We start from the raw sequence: 24,875 nt of genomic DNA on the forward strand, positions 1-24,875 counted from the left end.
AAATGCAATGAGCTAAATCCAGTGAATGCCCAGGCAAGTACATGGCAGCATGAGGTGAGGAAAGACTGGAAATCCCCACTGCTGTGTCCTGTAGGATATTTATTCTTTTTCATCTCTGGGCTTTGCTTAGGGACAGAGCTGACTTGCATTTAAGTCTGCCCTGAACTGCTAGGGAAAAAAACAAAAAACAAAACCAAACAACAACAGCCCACAGCTCAAATACTCTGGCTACTTCCTTCCCAACATCCCAACATCCTGTATGTACTAGCACAGTCTTCATGTATCTGTATGATCAATAGGAATGAGAAAATAATTTGTCTCTAACTATTTTCCTTCAACCAAGTTAATTTCCAGTCAGATTATCTTGCAGTTCTGTTTATAAACAGGATGGCATAAAGGGGAACAGTTCGTCTCCTGTAACAACAGCTGCTTAAATGTACTCCAAGGTACAACCTGTCACTTACAAACCCTCTATCACCTCTATCAGACAGCCTACAGCCACAGGCCACACTGAACATGGCCAGTATGGTCTCATGAGGTTGTAAATTGATAAGAGATCTGTTAAAAATATCCACTTTCTTTTTTTTTGACTAACACCTTTAACCACACTGTCAGCTCTCAAGAAGGAAGGAATCTGTGCATGTAATCCAGAGATGACCCTGGCTTTCTAAGGACTAAGACCATTAATTACATTAAGCCAAAAAACTATCAGTAACATTTTTCACTCTCTGTTTGTCCTGTAGTGTTAAATACCAATGGGGGAAAAAAAAATAAATAAAAACACCAAAACAAAACAAAACAAAAAAACACCAAACCAAACATTAAAACCAAAAAGAAACCAATTACAGCCACAACTCTGGAGGCAAAGGTTTATCAAGATTTTAAGTAGAGGGTAAAGGTTTTTTGGTGTGGTTTCCCACCCTTTGTGAGAAACTCAAAACCTCCTCTGTTTATTCAGGAAGATTCAAGAGTAAAGTAATAAGATAACACAACCAGGTGTCAGCTTCATACAGCTAATGATGGATTTTTCCAGTTAAAATTGTGTTTAACGCTTCTGTTAGCAACCTACCAAACCAACCACATTCTACAAGCAACTCAAATTGGTTAGGAGTCCAGATTTTCCTCCATTCATCTCAATGCCTTGTGATGTACTTGCCATGATACCTCTCATGGAGTGGGAAGGCACAGGAAAAAACTTTGAGCAATCCTAGTATTTTTGAGATCAACAAAAATGTAAAAAGGAGCATGTATTTTTCTGGGTAGAGAAAGAAATAGGGGAAATTTCAAAACAAAACCCCACACCAGCCCAGACCTGTCAAACTGCCTAACAGGAAAGAACCAGAAAACCACAGTAAGGTAAGCTTGCTTTCTGTGTTGGTCACTCTCAGAAAAAGTCAGAAAGAAACCATGAGAATTGCTAACAGAATCTGTCAACCCACGCTCAGTATTGCATATGGTAACTTCTGCTCTTAGGTGAAGTGGGTTTTCTCCTCTTAACTCAGTTTTTATAGAGGAAGCTGCACTGGGAAATGAAGGATTAGGAACCTAGCAAAATGTGAAAATGAGGAGGCAGCAATGCTGCTTGAAAAGGAGACGATGCTCAGACCACTGAAAGAGTTTCCTGACTTTCAGATGAGCCTCTCTACAGATGCAGAATGCTTCTTAGTGCCAAGTCAAACTGCTAATCATTTATTTTGTGCACTTGGGTAGATCAGTCTAAATTACAGGGTCTTGATTTTCTCATTAAAAAGATAGGTTATTTTTACCTTGATGTAATTAACATAAGAATATTTACACATAGGTAAAACTACATATAATAGCAATAATGCAAGCATACAGACAAAAAGATGGTATGAAATCTTGCCAGTTTAGTTTGGTTAAAAACAGTACAGAGTTTGTATTCATGATCTCTTACCCTTATTAACCACTGCAGAATTAAAGTTTTATATAGAGAAAAAGACAACAGAGCTAGTTAATTTTTTTTCTTTAAAGGAGAACATTGTGATACTTGCAGCCACAATTAAACCTCTCCAGTTGACAGATTACCATTGTCTCTCCCTTTCAATAAAAGGTTGTTTGGGACCTGGAATCTTGTTTCCTAGAGAAGTCTACAGCACCTAGGCTCAGATGCTGGGAGCAGCAGCATCATGCCAACTTATGCAACAGAAGATAAAAAAGTGTCTTTGCACACAAAATGTTTCAAGAAGATACTCAATCATGCATAACTAACAATAATTTAGAATTATCTGCTAAAGCACTGCAGGTGAGAAGAAGTTGCATCCAAGGCTGAGCATGGGCAAACTGACTCATACAGGGTCCTAGCTTCTCCTCTGCTCCTCCATGCACACCAGGTCCCAGTGGTCTCTTCCAGCCTGGGCTGCAAAGCAGGATCTCATAATCCAAATTAAACAAAACAAGCTGAAGACTTCCAGGATGGTACAGGAGGAAATCCAGGGAGTTGCTCTGAAGACTCAGTAGCAGAACCAGCTGCTTAGGCCTTCAGGAAAAGGAAGAGCAAACTTCTTTTTTAAAAAAGAGGATGCAAAAAGTCCTTTTCTAGGCACACCCAGGAAACTCCCAAAGCAACAAAAAACGTCACCTAGAAAACCCTTAGACCACAGGAACAAGTCTAAATTCAGCAAGCAGTGCTGCTTGGCCCATCCAGCAGCTACTTCTGATGATAATGAGGAGGTTTGTACATCTGTCTTCAATTTCAAAACCAAACAAGTTTTGTTGATATTTCACAAGTTCACAGCCCTGTGGCAAGGGCTTTGGACATGAGGGCTGTGCTCCTCAGGCACACGGGTGGAATCTGGATTAAGAAAGCCTTTGTTTAGTATTTCACCAGAAGTTAATAGTAATTATTTACTGGTACCAAAAAAACCCTGCTAACTATTAAACACACCCCCGCCCCCCGCACACACATACATAAAAACAAACCACAAAACAAAACCATTGAGAACTTTGGTGATTTTTTCCTCCCATGACAGCGAGTTTCTGCAAGTGGATGCTTCATCTTCCTTCTCCTGCATTCCACTTGCAGTGTGTTATCCCAGCTGAGAAGAATCCAGCTGCCAGCAAGTCCAATTTCAGAAAAAGAAAAAAAAAGACAATCTTGGAGAGCTCTAACCAGAGTACCTTACAAAATCAACACTGAAGATGTTCCAGTGCTGAGTGGTTTGTGTTTTTTTGACTCTTTCTAGGAGCTGCTGTAAACCTCTTTACCTTACCACTGCAGGCTGCACCATGAACTAGAATGACCCTGCAGCTTGGGCTGAGCAGTGCTGTCTTGTTCAGTTCTTACAAAATCAGAATAACACTGGTCCATTCCCCATAGCTATGTTGGAATGACACAGGCATGTAACTGGATTCCAAATGGAGTCAAGTCCATCCCATAAACTCTTTATCTCAGTGACAGAAATTGACAACATGCCTCTCTGTCCTCCTGCTTCCTTTTCCTCTCTGTTCTCAACCTCTGTCAAGTGTCAAATGGAGCTTCCTGCCCTGTAAAGGCTCTAAGTCACAGTGTTTACCCCAGAAATGCAACATGTCCATCTTCCTGCTGCATCATGGTGGGAGGAGCACCTGTTCTCTGCAGCTGACTACTCCTATTGTCAGGTAAAATGTCCTCCCAAAAGGTCAGAAAATTTGGATTGAACCTTTTTGTTGTGAGGAAGCCATCTCCTACCTTGCACACTACAGCTTTCCTGTAGGATATGAGCTCTCTGGGGTTAGTAGAGAGAAATCTGGCTGAGGGACTGCTTTCACTTAGAAACATTATTTTAGGGTGGAAGGTACCACAAGGAGGTCACCCACATGCACTCAAATCAGGGCTAAGTTCTTCAGAGCTGCTCCACATTGTAGAGGACAATTAGGGACTCATGAAGCAGAGGAGGTGAGATGGAAACTTGAACCTGGTGGCTGGTGCTCACACCTAGGCTCCTCTGGTTTTGGGAGACTACAGGAATATGTGACAAGGATGCATTCTCCCTTCTTCTGCATACCCATACAGTCATACTAGATAAAAGCTGCATAAAGTACTCATGAAAGACTCAAGAAAATTACTGACTTCCTCCTTTCCTGACTGAGTAGCCAACCTGACTTGCCCATGTTTTCCCTTCATCAGTTGCCATGTCACTTTTTAAATGTTTTCTTCCTACTATCTCATAGTTGGGACACTCTTCTGAAAGTCAGGAGTTTGAATCGCTTCTTGTTGAGAACTAAACCCAGTTCATCTGTCTATCCTGGGAACAATACAGAGGAGCCATTAAGAAAAGTGTCTGCAGCAGAAAAGGGAAGGTCCTGCTCCCCCTCTACTCTGCCCTGGTGAGACCTCACCTGGAGTATTGTGTCCAGTTCTGGGCTCCCCATTTCCAGAGGGACAGAGATCTACTCGAGAGAGTCCAGCGAAGGGCTATGAGGATGACTGGGGGACTGGAATGCCTGCCATTTGAGGAGAGGCTGAGAGACCTGGGGCTTTTTAGTCTGGAGAAGAGAAGACTTAGGGGTGATCTAATTAATGTGTATAAATGAGGGCTGGGTGTCAGGAAGAAAAGGGCAATCTCTTCTCACTTATGCCCTGCGATAGGACACGGGGCAATGGTCACAAGCTGGAGCACAAGAAGTTCCACCTCAACATGAGGAAGAACTTCTTTACTGTAAGGGTTCCAGAGCACTGGAACAGGCTCCCCAGGGAGGTTGTGGAGTTTCCCACCTTGGAGACTTCTAAGACCTGTCCGGATGCATTCCTGTGTGACCTGCCCTAGACTAGATGGTCCTGCTCTGGCTGGGGGGTTGGACTCCATGATCTCTGGAGCTCCCTTCCAATCCCTAACATTCTGTGATTCTGTGAGCCTAGATGCTTAACATAAAGCCATGGTTTCTACTCCACAGGCAAAGGAGAGAAAATCCAGAAGCTGTGATACCAAGTATTCCATCAGTAGGATGGATCCAGGCCTTAATATACAGTGAGAAAATCTCTGCATGTATTTCATGCTCTCCCTCAAACTCAAAGACCACAGGGAGTGGTTTTAAATAGTCATCATTTGCTTAACTCACACTTGGTTTCCCCCAAGGTCACAGACTGCTACCCCAACTGCATTGTTTCTGGTATCAATGAACAGTTTTCTAGTCTAAGTGAATTTTCCTGTGATCAGATTTCCACTTGCCTACTGGGCATTTGCAGTGCCTATATGCCTCTGCCAGCTGTTGCTTTGCAGATGGAGAGACAACATTTTAAGCTGAGCTGAGCACTTTCAGCATTTGCTTGAATGTGAGCAGAGTATGATTTTCTTTTTTTTTTCAGTTAGTTTAATGAAAAGAATTTGTGCATAAAATCAAATTTGTTTGCTTTCATTATACCTGACTCATTCTTGGGTGAATCTGTATGCCACAAGGAACTGTTGAAGAGCTCCATCTAATGTAGTTTGAAGGTCTTTGCAACAGTGTTCCCATTGCCATTATAATCGTTCCCATTGGGAAATAAAATAAGTGACACCAACATTAAGTTTCTGAACTAATGTAACTGTAGTTACTGAGTTACCAAGTTCTCAAACAAGATAAAAAAAAATAAAAAAGAGAAAACCCTTCATACCAAAATAGCTTTACTGGCAAGGGCATTTTAAGCATAGAGGAACTGAGTAGCTTTTGCAGTCTGCATAAGGGACCACTACAGTGTGCTGACATAACAAAAATTTCTTGGTTTTACTAAATCTGAGATTACAGAAAAAAAAAAATGCTTAGGAAACAGAATTTTCAATTTCATGAAGATGTGGATTTTTTTCTCATAACAGGATGTTGTTTAACAAATCTGCAAATATTCATAGCAGTGCAAAACTAAATTGGATCTGCACGTCTTGGCCACAGGTGTGTTTTACTCCAACTCTGTAATACTGGTGCCTGCCTTATATTATATGGCATCTCAAAATTTCCACAAAACGTGGCAAAGAGTAACATTTGCATCCTGCTACAAAGGGTAGGGTTTATTACAATAATTTAAAGTAAAAAAATAAAATGGACTGAAGCGTTTGCTGGTTTAATTTAGATGGTCCAATTTGTTTTAGGCTAAGAAACATTTCCAGTTATGCTGTTGCTCTGGAGACTTGTACAGAAATGTCACTGCCTATTGGTATGATTTTATAGATTTATTTCCTTCTTCCTTGATTAAGAGATTATCCAGATCACTGAAATTTGTAAGTGTAATGAAGGAGTGGGCCCGTTGTAGTCTGTGGGCTTTTCTCTTACAGTCTGTGAATCAGTGTGAGTCTAGTATTGGAAAGATGAAGAGTGAGATGGAAGCCAGGAGATGGTGGCTATTTATACTGCAGCTTTCAATCTTGGAAAATTGATTGGGTTGATGAACTCAATCACCTATTTGAAGAGACACTAAGAACCTACTTCTCTGACAATAAGCCAGCCAAGTATTTCAGGATCAGTAGGGCTTCAGTAGCCCTCCAGGCCTGGCAGTTGATGCTGTCTAACTTTTCCCTGTGAGAACTGGAGAAATTTCTCTCAGGATTGACTTGGAAATGAAAAAGAGCCTAAAACAATCTCAAAGGCTTTGGTTGGAGCAAACTGGGGTAAGGAAATGACGGCTATTGCCAATAACTGTAAAGGAAAATAATGTCTGATGCTTTTGGAAAGGGCTTTGGTCATCTTTCTGATCAGATTGATGCAATTTCTTCATTTTGTTTTTCAAATAAAGCAGCTGTAGAATAGTGCCTGGGGAGAGAATGCTCCTTCCATTGTTACCCTTCTTGCAATTTAAGATAGTCAAGGGCAAATCTGTCTTTCTCTTCTGCAGAAGGACCAAGATGCACCAATGAGAATTAGGAAACAGGTGTGCCCTTACCTAAAAGTCTAACACAGCCAAGGAGATGGTACCACCATCTCATGGATGTCATGTGATGGACTCTTAGTTACGTGTTTGGTTGTGCACTTATACTTCTCCATCTGTTTACAACAAAGCAGTAAAGATTTTTAGTCTATTCAAAGATCCATTTGAAGTATTTATATGCTTATGATACTGGCGCATTACTGAGATCAGCCTGTTATTTCCTGTAGTATCTGAAATGCAGTCTCCAGAGGAAAAGTGAAGAGTGTACAGTCTGAGCATATTATGGTGGTATGGCCACCAGTTACATCTTAGCCTGTCTTTCCCCTCACTTTTCAGAAGTAATCCATTGTTTTGCCTTCTTTTAGCAGTCACAGGAATCTGACCAAAAGTAGAAATACAGGAAAGAAACAGCAATTCAATAGGAACGCAACAGATGTCAGGCTGGTATGATTCTTCCTGGCATGGACTTACTGTGAGGTCTTGTGACAAATCAATGTCCCTAGTAAGAATTTGGCAGACAGGTCTGGGTGGCAAAGAAAAGTCAGTGTAACTCTGTTGCTTGCTGGGACTGTTTCCACACACTGATTTCCGAAGTAGGAGGTTTGCCTTGAGGAAAGGGAGGTAGGGAGGAAAGGAATGTCAGCATCTTTTTTAACCAAAAAGTCAGTGAAGCCCTCTGCTGACACAGATTTTGGTTAATGGTCAAATGAGAGCAGAGATAATTGCCTCTACCCTTTTTTCCCCAAAAGAGCACAGGCTGGTTGATCATTAATAGAGTCAGGCTGCTCGAGCAACCCACCACAGCTGTTTTTCTCTGTACAATCCTTGTACTTGTAGCAGACTAGTAGGACGATGGTTGACGATCCAAAGAGAAAGCCACTCATTGTTCCTGCTGTCCTCTTGCTGCTCAGCTCATTTCAAGCAGGTAAGAAAAACATGAGTACCCAGCAAGAGATTGAAGGTTTTACATAGAAGGATCTGAATTCAATTCTCCCTAAACAACCTTTGTGTCAAGAGGTCCTTGCTATAATCTAATTAGGTGCCAGGAGAAAGGGTAGTGCAAGAATGGTCCTTTCTTCTCCCATGCTTTGATTCAATCAGTCTCAGTGATTTAATTCCACTAACCTGATTCAGAAGAATGATCCATGTTTACCCTGAACTGTGAGGAAGCGGAAAAGAGACCACTTGACCTCTGGTACTGGCATCTGCTTTGAAAGCTTAGCAAATGCAATCTGCACTAGCTGACAGAAAATAAACGCCGCACTTCCATTTCTTTCTTTAATTGTGCTGCTAATGACACTGCTTTTGTGATCTTCACTACAGTCCCACATCACCGGCAGCTCCACTGCAGTGCACCTTCTGCTTTGCCTCTACTCACCACCCCCCTGCTCTTACACCATTTCTGACACGCACAGTGCTTGCAGTGAGCCAGCCCTTCCTAGTTAAGCTGGCTCATGAGCTCCGATTTTTCCAAACTGATATCAGGGAACATCTCTTTCTCTCTTGCCTTCAGTACACAGGAAGGCCAAAATAAACAGTAAGGGATAGTCACATCCGGCAAGGGGGAATCTGAATGTTGAATCACACTCGTTGGTGCTGCCCCTTAGACCATGTTCTGCCTAGCTAGCGTAGTGGCTTCTGAAGGAACAGACAGAGGTTAGGATGCTTCTTTGTTTTCAGGGGGCAGGGTTTGTGGTTTTTTTGTTGTTCGGTTGTTTGTTTGGTTGTTGGTTTGGGGTTTGGTTGTTTTGTTGGGGGGTTGTTTGCTTGTTTTGGTTTCTTTTTTAATTATTTTTATTACTATTATTTTTATTTTTACTGTACACACAGATTCAAGGCTGTTTCACTTTCTCCATTCCCAAAAAGAGAAGCTGCATGCATTGTCATTGCAGCAGGACGCAACTATGTCAGTCCATAAAGTAACACTTTTTAGGTCAGAAGAGATTGTTTAATCAATTATTTGGCTTCCTGCTCATCACAGGTCAATACATTTCACCCTATTAGTGCTTCAGTAAATCCAACACCTTACCTTCAACAAGACTTCCAAAACAGCCACCAGTCCTCTGAAATTACAAAAGATGGACAATCCAGGTTTTCTGTAGGTAACCTAGCTATACGTTCTGCGAGACATGTGTACTGCTAAACTTCTGTACTTCCTTTCTAGCCTAAATTTTCTCAGTTTTTTATTAGCTACAGGCTTGAGATTTTTTTTTTCTTTCTGCCTAGATCAAAGTGCCTTCCTGTAATTGCTTTTTCCCATAAAGCATTTAAATCCAGTAAATGAATCAATAAGGAAATTATCATTGACACATTTTGTCATCAGTATTGTCAGATTTTGTCATCAGCACTCTCATATTTATTTCTGGATTTTGGCTACAATGACTCTTACCTTCTACTAAGCCCAGCAGAATTTCAGTAGAAGTATTTCCATTCAGTAGTTGCTAACTGGTGACAACCATTTTTTTAAAGACAGCTTTTAAAGATAAATAGCCAGCTCATAAATGTACTTAATAGCTGGTGTTTGTGGCTGATTTGGAAAAAAAAGCCAAACCGAATGTCATTCTCATCGTGGTAAAAAAACTCTCAGAAGTCAAAGCTACCATGACATCCATGGCTACCTACCCCAGGCAGTGCTGGAATTCCACCAAGGGACAGAAAAGACTTTATCAAACAGATAAAGTTTCCAGAATAGGCTGATTTTAATTTATGTTCTATCCTTTCAATCTCTATCAATAGAAATACGATTGCTACCTTAATTTTTCTAATGAATTAGAATGATCTTTTTTGTCCATTGCACAGACACAGACTAGATAAGCTCTTCACACCCTCTCATTGCAGGGGACACAGACAGACTCTCAGAGCATCACTGCACTGACTTCCAGACAGCAAATTTCCTACGGGGCAGTAAACTTAAGGTCCAGTTTCTTCTGTTCACCTCCTCAAGGCCCAGCTGTGGAGAGCTGATTTTAGTTGGTGATGGCATCAAGAACTGCAGCTTCAACAGCAGCCTGGAAACCAAGATCATAATCCATGGCTTCAGGTGAGAGGAGGAAGACCACTGTGACTAAGTTTTTACTGCTAAATTAAATGCTGCTAGGGCATTCCCAAGCACTGGGTGGGGCTAGAATGGAAACCTCCTGCTCATGTGACCTTAGACAGTCTAGCAGAGTGCCTTCATGCAAAAAAATCTGCAATAGAGTCTGGAGTGCTCAGCCCCAAAGCGGACCTGGGATTTGTCTGGGACACTGTTGGTGGGCCAGGGCCAGAGGCATAGAAAAAACTACTGACAACCCTCATTACAGCACACCTTGAAGTCCTTCAGTTTGTGACCAGACACCTGTTTTATGTGTGTTTCACACTTTTTGAAGCCTAAAAAATAGTTAGAAAATTAGAATCTTTCTTTCTCTTGCTCTGTCACTTTCTTGCTCATTCTTTTCCACTCTCATCCTTTACCTCTTTGATTTTCTTTCCTTCTTTCAAGCTTTTACTGAAGAATTCTTTTCTTCAAGATTCTTGTCCCTTTGAATTGTTTTCTTGGAGCTCACACCTGATTTATCAACATCCTGGATTAGTCAGACATTTAAGAGCCCTGCCAGACACGTTATACTTCTATTCTTGAAAATAGGAATTTGACCTAAATTTTTTTTTTTAAGCTGTCACCATTTTGCAAACTATTCTACTGTACCATTTTTCAGCCAGGTGTGACTATATAACATTATTTGGTTTGATGTGCAAAAGCCTGAATAGAAGGTGCATAGAAGACCAGGAAGAAACCACAGAAGATGTTGCAGGGTCTTTTCAGATGATGAGCTGTTGTCCTCGTGTGACTTCACACACCCCTCACCAGTCGGTGCTAGGGGAAGTGGGTAGAACACAGAGCCTTCTCAGTGTTCTTTGAACTATTGGATATACGTGTTTTGGGTTTTTTGTAAGTTGTCTACAGATGAGGAAATGCAGCAGTGAATGACTAGGTGATTTGGCCAAGGACTTCCTTCCAGTTGGTAGCAGAGCAGGATCTAGGTGTTCCTGGTCAGCTCACTTACTTCAGGTGGGCTCTGTGGTGGCTAACTGAAGCACCACAGCAAAACTCAGATCTCAGCCTGAGCCCTGGAAATGTTATCTCATTCATTAAAATATCCAGTTCCCTTCTGAATCAGACCATTCTGGAAAGTGTAATACTACCACAAAGAATGCCAGCTGTGGGTGTCTGGCACCAGAAAAAACTTACAGCAACTGTCTGGCAGCCTCCTCTGACCCATGTGATGCCAGAGCACAACACAATTGCATATGCTCTGCTTTGGAAGACACCTAACATACTTGTTTCTGATGACTCCAAAGGGCTTTGGGTACCAAACCGTCCTGGATTGAAGGACTTGTTCGTGCCATACTGGACACAAGCCAGGTGAACGTGATCGCAGTAGACTGGGTTTATGGGTCTACAGGAGCCTATCCCTCTGCAGTGGAAAATGTCACACCGGTGGCCCTCTCCATCTCAGAATTCATCAGCAAGCTCCTGGTAAGCTGCTGTGCATTTCCAGTGGGAGGGAGCACGTCCAGAGAACATCACTCATGCAAACAATCCAGAGAATTGCTGCCAACCTGCTGTCTCCAAAAGCTGAACCAGTGGGCTCTTTATTCCAGAGTGAGCGTTGTGTAGCACTAAAGAGATTTATTTTTTCCATTTCTCTCAGTCCAGTCTTGAGCGTGCTGCTATTTTATTTCTTTCTCAAGTTTCAACATTTTCTGGAAAATTATTCTAGTTGTCAGCTGCCTCTCCAGCCTGGGCCAAATCTGAAGGATGCCTTGGGTTTTCTCAGGTCCATGCTTCACTGGATAGTCTTCTTCTGCTTGGAAATTTTGTCCAGGGAGATGGAGTGTGTGGGATTTGAGAGTATTTTCTATTTACTTTGGGCTTCGTATCTAATCCCCAGTAGCTGGAAATCCCCAGATGTGTCACAGCTTCTTCATGCACAGCACAGCTGAGCAGCACTTACACAGTGAGGGTGATAGGTCTCTGTGTTACCCAACTGCGTGTAAATTCTTCATGCCATGTTTGCACTGCAGACCCAGGCTGCACAGCATGGGAGTCCCTGGCTTCCTGCACCTCACTGTGCAGTCACACCTTTCTGTCCAGAAGTACAGCAACCCTTGGAGCTGCTGTGTCAGGAGAAGGTTGGGCACGGCAGCTGGGGACTGTCACCACTTGTTGTTGATTAGGTCACACAGTGAGCAAACGACTGAGGTGGGCAGTGTCCCCACCATTCATTTTGTGTCTGTGCTGAGCTCTAGTCCAGCTGCTTCAGGGTTACATTTCAAAGTCAGGGTTTTTCATCTTGCCTCCTCACTCTTGTGTGCTGTGTGCCCTCCTGTTGTATGGTACTGCACTATGCAGATCAGCCTGCAGGCAGCTGATTCCCATGGATGGGGTCATCTCACATCAGGTCTTAGTGTCTGTGACTTTCTGTTTTTCTTGAGAAAAAGATTATTTACATGATGAATGTGAGTCATTCAGCTGAGAGAGGGAAGTTCAGTCTGAATCAAGCCATGGAAAGAGAAGCTACAGGCTATACAGTTATGATCAGGAGCATCTGACTGACCTGGTTAGGGTTGGGTTTGCATCTGTGGACCTGGCAGGAGACTCTGAAAAACAGAAAGGGCAATTCCCATCATTCCCACATCTGTTTGGTTCTCCACCACACAACTCAAAAGCAATCCTACATTAGCAGAGTTACAGAGCTGCTATGTGGGCTGGGACAGGGACCTTTCTGCTACAGAAACATTAATCTGTATTATCCTCAATCTACAGGCCCTGGGAGTCTCAGGGACATCCATCCACATCATTGGGGTCAGCCTTGGTGCGCACGTTGGGGGCCTGGTGGGGCACTTCCACGGCGGTCAGCTGGGACGGATAACAGGTATCATAAAACTGAGTCCTGGGTCCTCACCTGCTCTTCAAGGGACAGAATGAGAGAGCAAGGAAGAGGAGTCATCCATAGTGGTCTTTTAATTGCATAAGGGCTCACTGGATCCGAGCTTGGGGGCTTCTTCCTAGTTTCCTTCTGCCTAGGCAGGGGCAGTGGTCTCACTGACAAGAGACACGGTCCAATTGTATCTGGGAGAGAAGATCAGAGCAGGTCCAGTGACAGGAACCAGGGTCATCCACAGTCTAGTGATCACCAGGCAAGTCTGTAGTGATGAGGCAAGCCCAAGGTCAAGTCAGCAAGTTAAAAGCAGGACCAGCAAGACACGGGGCTAGGCATGGCATCCCTACAACACAGCTCAGTCAAGGAGCAAAGGCAAGAGCCTGACCCAGTGCTGGGAGGCCTTAGATGAGGCTTCTTGCTGTTCTCTCCCACAAAACAGCTGTTTTCACGGTAGACTGGTATAAGGCCACTCAGTTGTATAAAATCTGAGCTGACCTTAAACACAGAGTGTCAGACTCCTGAGTGTGAGGAAGAGGTTGCAGTGGGGGAAATACAGAGAAAAATGGTTAGAGGCTGATCATGGCATTTAGAGCTTTTTGGTTCACTCACAGCCTTATCAGCCTTTAGGTATGGAGCATGAACAGAGTCACAGAATAATTTAGGTAAGAAGGGACCTTTGAAGGTCTCTAGTTCACCCCCCTCACTCAAAATAGGGCTGCCTTCTAAGTTAAATTAGGCTGTTGAGGGTCTTGTCAAGTTCTGGCAATCTTCCATCCAGTCTATGGATGGAGATTCATGTTAATAGGAGGGAAAATGCCACCGAGAAGGAACAGATGTAAAGGCTACAGCAGAGTGACCACAGCTCCCAGTCTGTCTCAGCCCATGCTGGTCTATCTCACAGAGGTATCCTCAAGGAGTCTCACTGCACACTCAGCAAGGCAGTCCACAGGAACATGAGTTCAGCCTTCATGTCTCAGTTACCCACACTGCATGAAATACAGGCATTTCATAACAGGAGCTCAGTTTCATGCCCTTTTTTTCAGCTATGAATCAAAGTTTACATTAGGAAGGACTTGGAGTAACCACTGTCCTGCACCAGGGTTTTATGATCAGCAAAATCTTTACATGAGCAGAAGCAGACACTTTCCCAGGAAAACATGGTCATTAATTTCAGAGGTAGAGACTCTTCCCCTTTATGTTGTCTACTTGAAAAAAACTCTCAGTAGGTTGACTTATTCCATCCCAGCTTTGCTGGAAGACAACCCTTTTTCTACACTCCTGATTGTCCTATGATTTCATAGGCACACTGGGCATTGAGGGCTCCCATTCAGATTTAGGAGCCTGAAGACAAGTTAAATGAGACCAAAGATATGTCTGATCTCATCTCCTACCTCCTCACACACATGCATAAGTGCACAGAGGATTGTGGTCCCAGAGCCATAACCTGCTGAAGTGTTTTCAGTCACCTAAAAAGAGCTACAGAGCAAAACCAGAATGAGTCTTGGAGATCAGAGCATGGACTTTATTTCACTGAAGTGAGTTTCTTTAAGCCCAGCCTGTGCCTATCTCCCTGTGCAGGAAAGCAAATGGCACAGGGACAGGAATGAACAGCCTGTATCCAAAATGGCTGAAGAGCAATTTGTTTCAATACTTGCAGAGGAAATGAAAAAGCCTGAAGGAATTCGGTTGCATACAGTATAGCTTCAGTGATCATTCTCTTGGCTGCTGAGGATGTACATCTTAATGGAGTTTATGCAGCTTGTGCTTGGAGGAGGTAGGCAGAGAGAATAAAGGATGGAAATGCGCTTGCCTCCAAGCTGTGCTACAATTTACTGCTGCTCATATTAGCTGTTTCTGTCTCCTCAGGAAGACCTTGAGGCTATTCCAAATACACTTTTCAGCATCTCATAAAGTCTTTAGCTAAAACTTGGTCTGTAGAAACAGGTGGGAAAACTCACATTTTTGTATATATAAAGATTAAAGAACATGGAAGAAATATTAAAGCAGTAAATTCTTCTGATCACTTGTCCCATTTTTAGCTTTTATAGAAAGAACAGAAAATATTTTTTTTCCCTCATTCCCTTTTTCTTCTTCCCTGTCCACCTCACCAATGCTGGCATATCAGTTTGTATATTGTTGATATTGCCTTCTCCATGGAGAATTAATGGGACGGAGTCCAAGTCAGTGAAACTGGCCAGCTCTGAGGCCAAGTGGCATGTGGAGCAGAGCTGCTTCTTAAACTATTGTTGTTGCCTGGGGAGTGAAAAAAATCTTGTGAGATTACTTTTCTATGAGAAGTGAACAGGACAAACTTCAGCCAGAACAACAACAACAAATTATCTTTAACCTGTTCCTTGGTATTGCCCAGGATAATTTTCTGTATTCTTTTGACTCCCCAAAAGTTGCTCTAGGAGATAGTTTTAGGCAAAAATGTAGATGGCTGCTTATGGACTCCACTTTATTTGTGGGGAGAGGGCTCGGAAGCCTCTCTGTTTTAATGACATTTGTTAGTATTGAATCTTTGTAATGCTTGGATTGGTTAATGCCCAGGATGCTGAATTTATCACCAAACTGATGATCTTCAGTGACATTTCTCAGACTGTAGTGCTAATACGGATGACACAATTAGAGATGGTTTGATTCTCTTTCACCAAAAATTCAAAAGATACTCTGTACCCACTCTGTCAGAGCTATTTGATTACAACCTAGAAAGTTGAGGTACAAAGCTGCTAAAAAGGAGTGGAATAGTGGAGGACAAGGTGAGGAAGATGTAGTGGAAGTTAGCAGGGGCAGAAGCCATTCTGGAACATAATGATTGTGACCTGGGAACAGTTTGTCAAATCTGCCTAGCAACATTTTCAAAGTCTTGGGTAAAATAACTGGTCCAGAAATAAGAAAGAGAGGGGCTGAAGAGCACTTATTGTTGAGGCATTTGATTTTGTTACAGGCCTGGATCCTGCAGGCCCTAAGTACACCAGAGCCAGCCCTGAGGAACGCCTGGATCCTGGGGATGCCCTCTTTGTGGAAGCCATTCATACCGATGCTGACAGTAAGCTGGCTTTCTTCTTCGTCCCATGCTTCTGTTCCTCCTGCTGGCATCATTGCTAAAGAGTGCATAGGTCATTGTGCCTTTTATGCCAGATTACCATCAGTTCAGGTTCACTCCATGGATGTTCCTTACTGGAGAGGCTTTAATGATGAATCCATTGGCAAGTGTCTGTATCCCACAGCCCTTCACAGGAAAACAGGTGGAGGTCAGACAGAGAGCAGTCTTCAAGTAAGACAACCACTTCCCTCACCCTGCTACAGCAGAGTGAGCTTATGCAGCATCAGCTCAACATGGCTTTCACCACCTCCAAGGAATTTACATGCCTGGTTGTACTTTGCTTTTTCCCACTTGACATAAGAAGGGTGCCACTGTGAGCACCTGTGGAAAGTGACAGTCAAACCAACAGCTGGTGTAACAACAGCGTAACTTTTCTAAAGCACTTGGGGTCTAAGTAGGCAGAACACGTGCTAAAGAATCATGTGATGCCTTTGAGTCCCACCTCGTGCCTGAGAGCACCGAAATCTCTACCAACACATCTCTCAATCATGCCTCATAACCTCCCATAGAGGTTGCGGTCAGTTTTGTTCTCCTTTATACAGAACCAAGAACCTGAGTCACAGAGGTGGTGATCAAGCCACAGTTCCTAGTCATTTTGACGGCAGGGTCTGGAGCACTCTCTGCTCCCTGCAGGAAACCTGCCCAAGGTAGGCATGTAGGACCAGGAATTCTGTCCCTGCCATCTCCAGCTCTGGAGCTGGGTCCAGCAATACTAATGTTCAGCCAATTATTGAGGCCTATCATACACCATGTAGGGTAAAGCCTATAGAAGAGCTAAGTATAAGAAGTGGCATTTCACCTCCTTTCAGATTTCGGGATCCGGATTCCTGTAGGACACATTGATTATTTTGTCAATGGAGGCAGAGATCAGCCAGGATGCCCTCGATTCATCTCTGCAGGTGAGAACACTCTGTAGTCAAGCAAAGGGCCTTAATAGCTATGTAGCAGCTCTGTGAAAAAGCTGTTTGGCAACCAGCTCCTGCTACAGTCAGGGCAGACATCAAAATGAGACAATATGTATTTGAAAAGACACAGAGCAGCAGAGATTCATGACCTGTATCTCCTCATAGCACCACAACAAGCAGCCAAAATTAAAATCACATACAGGTCAAGTAACTTGGCAGCACTGCTGTCAAGAGATGTGATTTTGGCAACACTTCTGTATGAGCCAAATCCCTAGCATCAGCAGAGTTTGTATCAACAAAGAAAACATTTTTGCCAGAAAGGTTCTTAGGTACTACTAGCAAAAGCTTCTTTTTGTCTTCATGCTGCAAGCAGGGTCTATACTTAAAGTGTATAAAGAGAGGTAGATTGTATGATTGCTGCCCTTTCCTTCTAGAGAATAGCACATTACCCAGTAGGCAATGTGGATAAATATTAAAATCTGTTTTGCATGAGCCAGCTGCATTGAGGGTCTGGTTATAGGGGACACCTATGGTACCTCACTTCCTATAGCTGGGATCCCGGTGCAGGGAGAAGTCAAAGCTGTTGAACCCTCTTGCAGAGAGCCTGGTGTTTCATTGATGGTACACTGATGGACACACGGTGGTTCCCCCTCTTCTGAGGGACTCTGTTAGATACACTTCCAACTTCCTGTGTAACTCCTCTTGCAGTCGAACCTGGGCTTGTAGTCACAGAGATGGTCTGCAAAACGTTACTAATGGAAAGGGTGTTTCTTGACTCAGTTCCTTGGGAACAGGTGGAAAGACTGAAGCTAAGGGAAAGGCTCATGGCTGTTTTTCTCTGGGGGCATCTTTTCCTGCAGGCTACAAGTATCTGATCTGCGATCACATGAGGGCAGTACATCTCTATGTCAGTGCCTTGAAGCATTCCTGTCCAATCATGGCGTTCCCCTGCTCAAGTTACCACGATTTTTTAAACGGTCGTTGCCTGGACTGTGTTGACCCCTTCCTGCTCTCCTGCCCCAGAATAGGTACAGTACCAGCATGAGACCTTCCTGGAGCAGATGACAATACATTCCTGATGGGTATCAGTGCAGAGCACAGTATGCAGTTCAGATTTCTCTGAGCAGGATTTGCTTTGGATCTCTTTGGGGACAGCAAGCTGTTTAGTCTTCAGGCTCCTACAGAGGTTCTCTAAAAGCTCATATGTTGCCCAAGGTAGAACACCAACATCTTGAACATTTCTGATCTTTGAACATTTCACAGGGCCCACAAATAAATTGAAAGAGAGGCTCCAGTATCCTCCACCTAACAAGTGGGCAGTTAGCTCTAGAAGTGTTTTGTTTGGAGGAGCAGCTGGAAATTTTAGCCCAGGCCTGAAGTCCCATTCTTCTACAAACCACTCACTGTTGCTGTGTCACCTCCTTCTTATAAATTCCTGCCACATCCACCCCAAAGATGAACTCCCTGGACTGGGAGGAGGTAACAGTTGCCTCTTTTAGGCTTTTGAAACTGGGTGGTGACACAAGGAGAGGAAGTCCTCTGGTGCTATTCGCAGTCTTGTACCAGAGGAAATAAGGAGAGGCCCCTTTTGGTATAGGTGCTCTCAGATCAGCTACCCCTTCCCCGTCTCACCAAGCCACATTGTCAGCTAGTCAGTCATGCAAATTCTCCAAGTTATGGTGGTCTCACTTGACCCAGAAATCCCATTTCCCAGCACCTTGTGTTTGTATTGCCATTTACATCTGCACTAAGTTTCCTGACTTGGTAAGTCTTTAGGCCCACTCATTTTGCAGGCAGCTGATGACACATTTTGTTAGGAGAGGAATTAAATAAAGCCACCAAGAGGTACCCTGGTGATGATTATCTGGGGTAGCTGGAATAGGTTTTCTGAGAGGATGTTAAACCTGTCAAATGGACATCACAAATCTGTGCTTCCTCTGTTTTGCACTGGTATAAAAAAGGGTCTGTCCTCTGAGACAGTGGAGCTGGGTGGGGTGAGTGGAGGTGAGTGGAGACTAATTCTGTTTCTGTTCTGGTCATTCATGGCTTTCCCTGCACTGGCTTTATTTCCTCCTGCAGGCCTGCTGGAGCAGGCAGGTATCAACATGAAAAAGCTGCCCAAGGAAGCGAAAGTTTATTTAATGACCAGTCCCTCAGCCCCATTCTGTGGTAAGCAGCAATGAGAAAAAATGAGTCAGAAGGGGATTTACCCAATGAGGCAGATTCGCTGGGAAGGCCAGGTCCCAACACCCGCCTCAGAATCAGCTGCTGTGGCCCAGACTCTGCGACACAGCTGAAGAGCAGTAACCCTGCACATCTCCCCCATAAATCCCTTCCCAATGGGTTTATTGGTGTGGATGCAGTTCAGAATTAAGACAGCCAGATGGCTTCAGGACTGAAGTGAAGGGCAATGGAAATGCCTGGCTGTTTTACTATTAAACCTGCCCACTGTGCCTCTCACAACCACAAAGACTAGTTTCTTTCTTATGTCTGTTTAATCTCGTGTCTGCTGGTGGGGCCAAGGAATGAGTGCTAGAGGCCTCCTTTTGGCAGAGGTAGGTCCAACTGATAGTACCTGCCTTCACTCCCCCATACTTTTCCTCCTGCTCAGTCCATCACAGCCTGGTTGAGTTCCATTTGCAGAAGAAAAGAAACAAGGTCACCAGCATTGAGATCACTTTCTACAGCAACAGCACCAAGGACACAGCAAAGATCACCATGTGAGTAACAGAGCATGCTTCTGGCCTGTTTTATCCCAGCTCTGTGTCTAAGGATGTTTCTACCAGTCCAGGACACGGCACAACAATAGCATATCTCCCTGAGGGCAGTCATTGTGTGATGAACCTCAACTTTTCTTCTTGAAGCCTGCCACATTAACCTTAAATGCTCTCAAGAATCAGGCATGCATTACCATTACTTGATAACCCTGGCTAGGCCCACCTCTTCCCTGAGTGCACAAAGCAGTGGGTATACTCTGAAATCCCCAAATCTGCATACTTCTGTGTTGCTACACTGATTCTTTTTCTACACCATTCCCTTGCCCTCTGCCACCGTCAAACTGCAATCACTGTCAGATGGTTATCAGCTCTGCTCTGCCAGACACACATGGCTACAGCAAGTCCTCATCCACCAGAGGTTCCAGACTGATGAACTTGATGGCTTAGACATTTCTCTTGATGCCCAATAGGACAGCAGTTGCAAAGAGAAGACCAGTGCCTCTCTCCACAGTCAGAAATGTGTCCAGTAGCTTATTGCCTCTGCAGTACTGAAGCAAAGCATCCAGGCTTCCATTGTAGGGGAAAGTCCAGGGGCAGGGGACCAAGACAGAATGTGTAGACAGACAGATCTCTCTTGAAAGCACCACCCTCCTCTAAACCATGTCTGAATTAAAGGATCAGACTCAGACTCCTGTTCCACAGCCCTCGACACAGGGGGATTTCCCCACCACAAAGAAGTTCCCCAGAAGGTTGTCTTCACTTCATCCTACACCTTCCTGCCCCCTGCTGTGGGCTGGGGACCACAACGTAGACATGCAGCTAGCACATGCTGCTGGCTGCCTCAGGAAGCAGGAAAATAGTCTGTTAAAGAGCCCCAGCCAGCTCTCCTAGGATCAGATGGGTTCCAATGCTAGTTCCCACACAGTCCTTACTGCTAAGCCAAAATATTGCAGCCTGAAGCTAATTGTGTTGCTGCTTCAGTCCTGGGCACCAGGAGGTAGGGATGAGAAGCAGGGAAGAGGAAGCCCACTCTAGGGTGCTCTGCAGCATGACACAGCTACTTGGTCACGGATTTCCAGACAGGCATCACAATTTGGAATTTGTACTCCAGCCTGGTAGAGCTCAGTCTGTTCAATCACACCCTAGCTTGGAAGCCAAGTCTGCCCTTTCCAGAGATGCAGGAGGGAGGAAATAGTAACAGCCAGGTCAAGTCAGGACCCTTGTTCTGCTCAGAAAGACACGCAGCACTTCCTTTTGCAGTTGTCAGGCAGAGGGTTTGAGAGGTGTCCAGCAGGAGGCACGTGGGCACTGGGGAGCAAGGCTGCCTGGGGAGGCGAGACAGGCAGGCAATCCCCAGGCTTTGCTGTACCCTCCAGTTTTAGTGAGACAGGAGTTAGAGCAGGGTGACCTATCCAGAGACACCCTCGCCCGGGGCAAACAGCAGCTGTGTTTCATTTAAGTGCCTTCCCAAGAAGCACAAGGCTGAACTGAAAAATTTGCTTACAGCAATAAACTTACAGATCTGAAAGCATAAAATTGAAGATATCCCTTTCAGTTCACACTAGCAAAGAGCAAAGAAACTTCCCCATGCTAGGCAAAGCCCAGCCCACCAATGCAGACAAGCTCAGCATGTCAAATGGGTTTCTAAACATAGATTCTCACATTGCAGTTAAGGCACTGATTGATCCCTGATTTATTTCAGATGATTTGATAGGCAGGTCATCCTGAAGTTCCCCAGGAGCACACAGCGACTTGGGAAGCTGGGCTGTCTCATACCTTCAGCAAGTCACTCGCATGGCTGTGTCTTGCCCTATGTGGGCTTCTCTTCTCCTCTCCCAGTCTCACTGCTCAGGACACTGTTACCCTACACATTGCTGAGTCCCCCAGGAGAGATGTCACAAGCCCCACAGCTGCCATGGGGCCAATAGAGAAAGGAGCTTGTCACACAGCACGTTTCCCAGCTACATTGCAATTGCTTGCACATCACACAACATCATCCCCCATATCCAAGAAAACGTACTTCTGAAGCCAGCCAAGAGTCCTACACCCATCCAAAGGTTGTACAGGGTTGGACCAAATGTCAGTCCCAGGAATTACTTTCTTCATTGCCCATGGACAATGTGAAATGGAGATATGGCCTCCCCTCTTTGTTTTCCATTTGATAACCATTGTTCACCTTTATAGCCACAATTTCATGATGCTTCCTGGTTTTGGCAGCTTCAAACCAGACACAGACACACAAAACCACCAAAGCTACCACTGCAGTCTAGGGGAGGGACTGGATGTACTGGTTTGGGTGGGCCACCCTGGCCTAGGAGAAAGCTGACTGCAGCTGTCAGCCTGTTCCTGGGAGCTACTTTGCTGAGCAGAATTGTAGGCTTTTCCTGACCCTTTTGTCACCTCTCCCCTTTCTCTATCATCAAGTTGCCCAGATGCTCTTGGGATTGCAGAGTCATCTACACACATCTTCTTCATGAGCACAAGGAAACCAATGATTGCCAGGCTCTTAGAGGTGCTAAGCAGATCATAAGAAGGCCTATTGGAGGGACTCCCCAGAAGGGAGGTGGCCCACCTACATAGAATGGCTGGGCAGCACACTTTCATAGCACACAATCACCTGGGCTCTGATCATTGGCTATTTACAAAACCCCTGTCATTTCTCAGTTTAGGTTACCTGGGTAAGAGGGCTGGGACAGACAAATGTCCCACTATCCAATCCAAGCATCCCACTTTCAGTACGGTCAAAAGCAAATGCCTAGGAAAGAATATTAGAGAAAAGGCAGTGTAAGTATGTAGCAATACTTCCCCAAATAATTTCCCAGGGTCTGATTAATTACATCTCAGGGACTTCCAGAGCCAAAGGTGAGATCTTTGTCCTTATTAGCTTTTGTCTTCCACAACCTTCTCCTGTCCCCCTCCCATGACTTGTACAGTCATATAAACTTTCTAGCATCCACAACATGCCACAGCAATGATTTTAATAGCTTAACAGGGTTTGTAATCTGTGTCACGTGCAATATATTTGAGCCTGCCACATCTTAGCTTTCTTTAGTGACCCCTAGTTGATGTACTGGAAGAAATTATGAACAACCAATGCCTATGAATGCCATTCACGATTTCATAGATATTGACCTTATCTACCACTTACCTCTCTGTAGCAATCTGGGCAGTGTTTCAATCTATATGCAACAGCAAGAAGAGTTGTTGTAATTCTGTGATGGAAGAAAGGATGTTTATAGAGAAACATTCCTGACTACAGACATAAAACATGAAGAGACAGCCAGTAAGACTCTCTTGCAATGCCCTGTTTTGACAGATGAGTCTTCTCACTCCATTTTATCATGTGAGGGTTTCATGATAACACCCCAGATTCCTTCAGTATTTCAACACATCTCCTCTTTCATGTCTCTCACCCTGCCTTGCAGACCTAAGCACCAGGAGATGGGCAAACGGCTGCTGGCTCACAGAGTTCCCCTCTGTCAGGTAAACAGTGTGACACTGAAGTATCTCCCCAAGAACCAGTTTTGGAGGAAGGATGAATCATCCATTGTCGGCAAGTTCTGTGCAGCCTCTCTGCCTCTCGACAGCAAGTAAGTCACAGGAATATCTTACAGGGATCCACTGAGCCTGTGGATGTAGCCTGTGGTTTGAAACAATGCGTTGTCTCTCCTGTTTAGAAAAATATGTAAAAAGGTCTCTCCCATCACTTCTGTGTCCCTATGATGTAAATAATTTTCTACCTGTGAGAGAGGAAAACTACCAAAGTAGTTTTCTAGGAGTTTTCCACAATTCTCTCTCCAGGATAGAAGTGAGCCATGGAAGGAAAATGGCTGTGACTCGCATCACCTTGAAAACACTTCAGTCACAAGCCATGGCGAAAGCTTCTACTAACCAGGATTTATTCCTTTTGTCCCCACTTGCTCTCTCCATTTTCTCACTGTCTACAGTGGGCTCCCACCTGAAAAATGAAAGAACATTTTTCAGGCTGAGACAACAGAAGACCAGTAATATATTCCTGCTTTTTATACTGCACTGGTTTCTAAAACATTTAGGCCAAAGAGAACCATTCTGGCACTTTCTAAGCCAGGCATTGCAGAGTATAAGCCTTCAGCCACAATTACCTTACCCAGAGTAGAAGCAGCCAAGTCCTTCCCATCCTGAGAGAGGTAACAGTCTTCTCCATAATAGAGCATTCTTGCCAGAAGTTTCAGAGATCCAAAGTTCTTGCAGGCATGGCAAAATAGCTAGGTCTGTACTGGTGCATTAAACTCTTCCACATTGCTTCTGAGCTGACTCTTATGCTGGCTTCAGGCTGAAGCAAGCTAGTGGATGCTCCAAAACAAGGAAAACCAGAAGGCAAACTGGGCTTACATTCAAATTCTGTTCTGATGGGCAGTAAGGAGACTGGAGGACAAGGCAGTAAAAATATATCCAGTAGACCCAGAGAGGGGAAAAAAGAGACATTCCTATGTAAATACCAGTAACTCCCTTGAGCATAAGGACTTGTTCCTTACTAGTGTGCTTTGCAGAGCAAAGCCCTCCAAAGCTGGGATGGATGTGCAGAGACATGGCTTTTTATCACTTCTGAATGGGACAGCATCGCACATTGCCTTAAAGGTGTGCTAACCTGCACCCCTGGAAGCACTGGACTTGGTTGTGTTGGAGGTAGAAAGCTGTAAAGTTGCACAGGTTCACAGCTATGCTCTCATTGCCAAACTGGGTGCACGCAGAGCAACCAGGGTACTGCTAGAAGAGGGTGGTGGAAGGGTGAAGGACACAACCCCATAGGCACTCCTCCAGCCAATTCAGCCCAGCCAGGGCACAGCACTCTATTCATCATAGCCTTGCAAAGCAGCACAAGGTCCATCAGCAGCTTGCTTGTCATCAGCAGACCTGCCAATGCCCGGCCTCACTGCCCTGTGCTCTTCCCATCCTCTCACAATGTCATGCCTGCCCTGGAACCTCACTCTCCTCAGCAACACGGACATCTCCTATGAGCTGCCTGCTGCTTGTGCCTAGCACTGCCTTTGGAGCATGCAGGCACACACAAAATTGGAAAGGAGCCCTAAACCTATCGCTGCTCTCTGCTCAAGGATGACACTTTCCCCATAAAACCAGATGAGTTCTTTACCTCCTGTGCTAGGAAAAGAAGTGTGCGGCCTATGGGTGAGTACAAGGTTGACTGGCTACAGCAAGACCTCTCAGTTAAAAGACTGGATTGGGACTTCTAGCTCATGGGTTCTATACCCACCTCTGAAAGTGAGACAGGCAAGTCATTTAATCTCGAGGTTTGGATCTGTATGAAAGGAGGAGGAGATAATATCCTCTTCCTACAGCAGAATTATCAGGATGAGTCATTTGTGGTTTATATTAAAGTGTCTTGAGATC

At 44.3% G+C, this 24,875-nt stretch overlaps 1 protein-coding gene across 2 annotated transcripts; it reads left to right on the forward strand.

Annotated features, from left to right (window-relative positions):
* Nucleotides 1-7,687: 7,687 nt before the first annotated feature.
* On the forward strand, nt 7,688-24,506 carry PLA1A (phospholipase A1 member A). 2 transcript variants are annotated; one of them, XM_008936428.1, is made up of 11 exons: nt 7,688-7,775; nt 9,683-9,875; nt 11,174-11,351; nt 12,642-12,750; nt 15,707-15,808; nt 16,675-16,764; nt 17,631-17,798; nt 18,850-18,939; nt 19,382-19,490; nt 22,913-23,077; nt 24,422-24,506. In XM_008936428.1, the coding sequence occupies exons 1-11, from the start codon at nt 7,688-7,690 to the stop codon at nt 24,504-24,506; spliced, it is 1,377 nt and encodes a 458-aa protein (XP_008934676.1). The 2 variants fall into 2 exon arrangements, with proteins under 2 accessions (XP_008934676.1, XP_008934677.1); XM_008936429.1 differs by having other exon boundaries at nt 7,688-7,760; nt 9,674-9,875; nt 22,913-23,076; nt 24,421-24,506.
* The last annotated feature ends 369 nt before the right edge of the window (nt 24,507-24,875 follow it).

Source organism: Merops nubicus, unplaced genomic scaffold, assembly GCF_000691845.1.
Source record: "Merops nubicus isolate BGI_N331 unplaced genomic scaffold, ASM69184v1 scaffold553, whole genome shotgun sequence".
In the NCBI taxonomy this organism is placed as follows: Eukaryota; Metazoa; Chordata; class Aves; order Coraciiformes; family Meropidae; genus Merops; species Merops nubicus.

Bases quoted from the DNA above. Each gene is read 5' to 3' on its own strand.
- PLA1A (XM_008936428.1), top strand. From the start codon at position 7,688: ATGGTTGACGATCCAAAGAGAAAGCCACTCATTGTTCCTGCTGTCCTC. The intron at 11,352-12,641 runs GTAAGCTGCTGT...CTCAATCTACAG, and splicing joins AATTCATCAGCAAGCTCCTG to GCCCTGGGAGTCTCAGGGAC. The intron at 23,078-24,421 runs GTAAGTCACAGG...CTCTTCCCATCC, and splicing joins TCTCTGCCTCTCGACAGCAA to TCTCACAATGTCATGCCTGC.